Source organism: Triticum dicoccoides, chromosome 5A, assembly GCF_002162155.2.
Source record: "Triticum dicoccoides isolate Atlit2015 ecotype Zavitan chromosome 5A, WEW_v2.0, whole genome shotgun sequence".
In the NCBI taxonomy this organism is placed as follows: domain Eukaryota; kingdom Viridiplantae; phylum Streptophyta; class Magnoliopsida; order Poales; family Poaceae; genus Triticum; species Triticum dicoccoides.
In genome coordinates, this window is record NC_041388.1 from 441,247,895 (window position 1) to 441,251,634 (window position 3,740).

The 3,740-nt window shown below is 45.0% G+C and overlaps 1 protein-coding gene across 1 annotated transcript; it reads right to left on the minus strand.

Moving 5' to 3' along the window:
• Positions 1 to 496: 496 nt before the first annotated feature.
• Positions 497 to 3,596, minus strand: LOC119302181 (oleoyl-acyl carrier protein thioesterase 1, chloroplastic-like). The gene is made up of 7 exons (XM_037579215.1): positions 3,431 to 3,596; positions 2,559 to 2,692; positions 2,355 to 2,468; positions 1,685 to 1,780; positions 1,397 to 1,484; positions 1,241 to 1,309; positions 497 to 998 (listed from the first exon to the last, which is right to left on the minus strand). Exons 1-7 carry the CDS (start codon positions 3,542 to 3,544, stop codon positions 750 to 752), a joined length of 864 nt encoding a protein of 287 aa, XP_037435112.1. The 5' UTR covers positions 3,545 to 3,596; the 3' UTR covers positions 497 to 749.
• Between the last annotated feature and the right edge of the window lie 144 nt (positions 3,597 to 3,740).

The following is a 3,740-nucleotide window of genomic DNA, read 5'->3' on the forward strand; positions in this document are numbered from 1 at the left end:
CTTTCTTTCTTTCTTTCTTTCTTTAAAACGGACGTGTCCTGCTTCTGGTGTGTGGTCAATTGGAGACGCTTCAGCATAGCAACTTATCTTCGATGTGTTTTGGTGCTGCAAAACACCACTGAGTGACCCAGTAGCTGTGATTATGGGGTTCCTTGATGGAACTGAAGTTACCCTGAAGGCATGTGATTGCTGAAAATGTCTTGCCCATTTCTCACGAATTTGTTGGCAGTAGCACACTCTGCTACTGTTTTTTTGCTTCAAACTTTTTTGCCAGTCTCTATGTTTTGAACCTACCTTACGACTTTGCTAGTTCCATGGAGGATCTGAGACGATGAATAATAACATGGCAAAAACATATGGACCGACCAAGTGGCACATTTTGACACCAACCTCGGTGTTATCCCAGAGAGAAACGAACAGAACACACCAGCATTTGGCAATGACCATAAGATCAACCCTTGATGCAATGATATACTTGTGGCGAACTTGCAATCAAGAATTGGACCAGCATGTCAATGGACCTCTTGTAGTCTTGTATACATACATATATTGCATAGTCCAAAACGGATGAACACCAGCTGAGGTCCAACATTTGCCACAGGTTGGCATTGATTGTTACACATGTCACAAAGGTAATCACAAAATTCCGGGTACAATTGATCCTCTCCTGATGCGGCGCCGGTCGCAAAGAGCAAAACGGTAAAACAAATGGAACAGCACAATACATATGAGCAAATACATATCACTTTCTATCTAGCCAGTTTCCTCCACACGGTGCGACCACGGTTGATCTCGTCCCCAGCCCCAGCAAATCTCAAGCAGTGCAAGAACTGACGCTGCTCTTCTGGGTGCGGCGCTGAAAACAGAGATCCATTAGAATTTATCTCCTCCTCTATATAGGTGAGAGAATCGACTATGTCATCATGCTGGCATTCTCTTCTGTAGTCAAGAGTGATTGTTTGCAACTCGTGGGTATCAATAATATCTTGAGGTATGCTCTGTGGTTTGAGAGGAAAAAGAAAAGAGATATCAGAAACTATCACAAATCAACAAGGATACATTTATACATGATTCCAGCAAGTGATTGTTTACAGAAGGGAGTGTTAAGAAATAACCAAATAAGTGATAGTGAACTACTCGAGATATCTATCTCAATAAAGGAAGTTTGGAAACAGGATAACTCAGGCAAAAGGAGGAACGGTGAACTGATGATTACAAAAAGGGCTGCTGGAAAACTCACTTCGAGGACCCAACCAATGTAAGTGACATTATTGACATGTTGGTTCATGTCCAGATCAGCTCTTCTAGGCTGCAATTCAGAAGTTAAGGCATGTCAGCATTACAGTTGCTCAAGTGCAGGTCATAACAACCATCCATAAAGGGGAGAAAAACTAACCACTAGACCGAGCCTCGAGTGCTGTGCAGGATCTGTTAGAACAGGAATCTTCTTCAGACTACCATTATTTTCCTCAGGGAATGCTAATCTGCACAATGGTAATTTGTTATCTGTGACTGACTAAAATGGGGAAAAAATATTACAGCAATTTTCAAGTTATTCAAGAACATTTATCCATTGAATCACATAAGACCATAAGAGTGTGCAGTGGAGCACATTTGAATTATAAAAGAGGCGATATATCTCAGTTCAAGCCTAAAGAAGAGGAAAATATGAGTACCGATTTACCTTGGACTCTTTGGACAGTGGATAAACACCTCATCCCTGACTTCGTCACTGACTCTTTGAAGTCTGCGTGTATTTTGGTTCATCATGACCCACTTGCTGGAAAAACAAGTGATACGACTTCATTACTTGTGCTGAGCACAGTGAGAGATCTAGCTCTGTACTAAACTATTAAACTTCAGTTATGTAAACATATGTTGAACAGCCAAACAAAGTCCCTAACCGATCCTCCTTCTTAAGCATGGATCATTAGGGCTGCTATTAAGTCAACAAGCAGCAAATAAGTACAGCAGACCACATCAAATAAAGTATACTGCAAGAACAACTGGAAAGTCTGATTACTGTCATAGAAACTTACTTTGCCAGATTTGCATGGAGAAGTACATATTTTCATTATTGACATACTTTAATTTTAGTTGCTGAAACTCTGATGACTGTCTTAGAAACTAACTTTGCTAAATATGCATGGAGAAGAAAAGGTGCAGATAACAAGGTGGAGATGAAGTTAAAAAAGGCAAGACATATAGTTAGTTATAAAACAGGTACAAAACAATTACTTGTCTTTTTTTTTCTTCTTCCATTACACATAACAGTGGTTCTAACTGTGAACAAGCATGATGAGTATCTCTAACGGAACAAAAAAGCTTAAGCTTCACACTTGAGCAGTATGTACCTGGTAGCTCTACCAATAACTTCACCATTAGCTAAATCCTTAAGGATCCAATCACGCCGAGTACCGATCTTTCCATCAGCTTGGCACCATGTTTCGATCTCAACAACATCACCCCTATACGTAGAAGAATTACCCAAGTCAGGACTAAATCATGCTTCAAGGAGAACGGCGGGAACAAATATTATCTTTCTCTTGCAAATTTACCAAGCAGGGTATTTGTAGATCTCAATGTGCATCCTATTTGTCACCCAAATGAGTCCAAGTTCTCTCATTGTTGTAGTCGTGGCAAAACCGTCGGTGGAGAACCCAACGCTTTGTGCATGATTACACCCTACCTCCTGCAGTTACAAGAAAGCTTATCACAAATAGGCCATAAAAGAAAAAATAATGAGACAGTTATCGACAAGCCCACCATTATGCCATGACAGATGGATCATCCAGGACGTTACATTTCGTAGCGTACTTATAATGAAATGTTACTTGATTTATTTATTGTGAGAACGGAGATTAGTTGATTATATGGCAAAGCAAGCAAATCCACGAGATTCGGTAACAGCCCCACTGAAATTCTTGCAGCACGCAGAATTACTTAGACTGAGTCGATCCACAATAGCACTGGTGTTCCCTATCAGATCTTTGAGCACAGGATTTCAAGAGCCCAGGCTTTAGTTAACCATGGACAAAGGAAAAGTCACACTAGTTTTGAGCGTGACGCGCAATTCTGTGGGTGATATCACGGGCGCTAGGATAGCTAAATTGTTCAAGCTCGAGCTCTCAACTTAGGCAAAGGGCACCCAGCACATTTTTGAGCATAATGGCACTAACTAGGAACTCCCCTTGCTAAATTCTAATGGCGGCCCAGCAGCAGGAGCTCTGAATCTGCCATAACTCTGAAGGTACGAAAATTCAGATCCGAACCCCTAGCTAGCTCTTGAGAGCCCCAAGGGGGTGGGCGATGGCATCTCATTTCGCAATCTATAGCAGACAGGCCGGCAGGAATCGAGCTTCCTCCTTCCCGGATCTCCTCGTGGGGCGGAGAGAGAGAGGGAGAGAGAGTTGAGGAGCCGCGCGCGTACCTGGAGGAGGTTGGCGATGGTCTCGACGGTGGCGGTCTTGTTGATGCCGACCTCGTAGCAGCGGACGATGAAGCTCTCCTTGTAGGAGAGGCCGTCCTCGAGGAGGCTCCCCATCCGCAGCCGCTCCGCCAGGCCGGGCCGCTCCGCCCCCTCGCGCCCCTCGGCCGTGGCCACCGCCGCCGCGGCGACCTGCGCCGCCGCCGCCGCCGCCGCCGCCACGGCCCCCCGCGACGGGGCCCGCGCGGCGCAGCGCACCGCCCGGGGCAGGCCGCGGCGGCCGAGCGGGGCTGGACCGCATTGCGGCGGGATG

Bases quoted from the DNA above. Each gene is read 5' to 3' on its own strand.
- LOC119302181 (XM_037579215.1), bottom strand. From the start codon at position 3,544: ATGGGGAGCCTCCTCGAGGACGGCCTCTCCTACAAGGAGAGCTTCATC. The intron at 1,485-1,684 runs GTAAATCGGTAC...ACCATTGTGCAG, and splicing joins CACTGTCCAAAGAGTCCAAG to ATTAGCATTCCCTGAGGAAA. The intron at 1,310-1,396 runs GTTAGTTTTTCT...TCTGAATTGCAG, and splicing joins ACTCGAGGCTCGGTCTAGTG to CCTAGAAGAGCTGATCTGGA.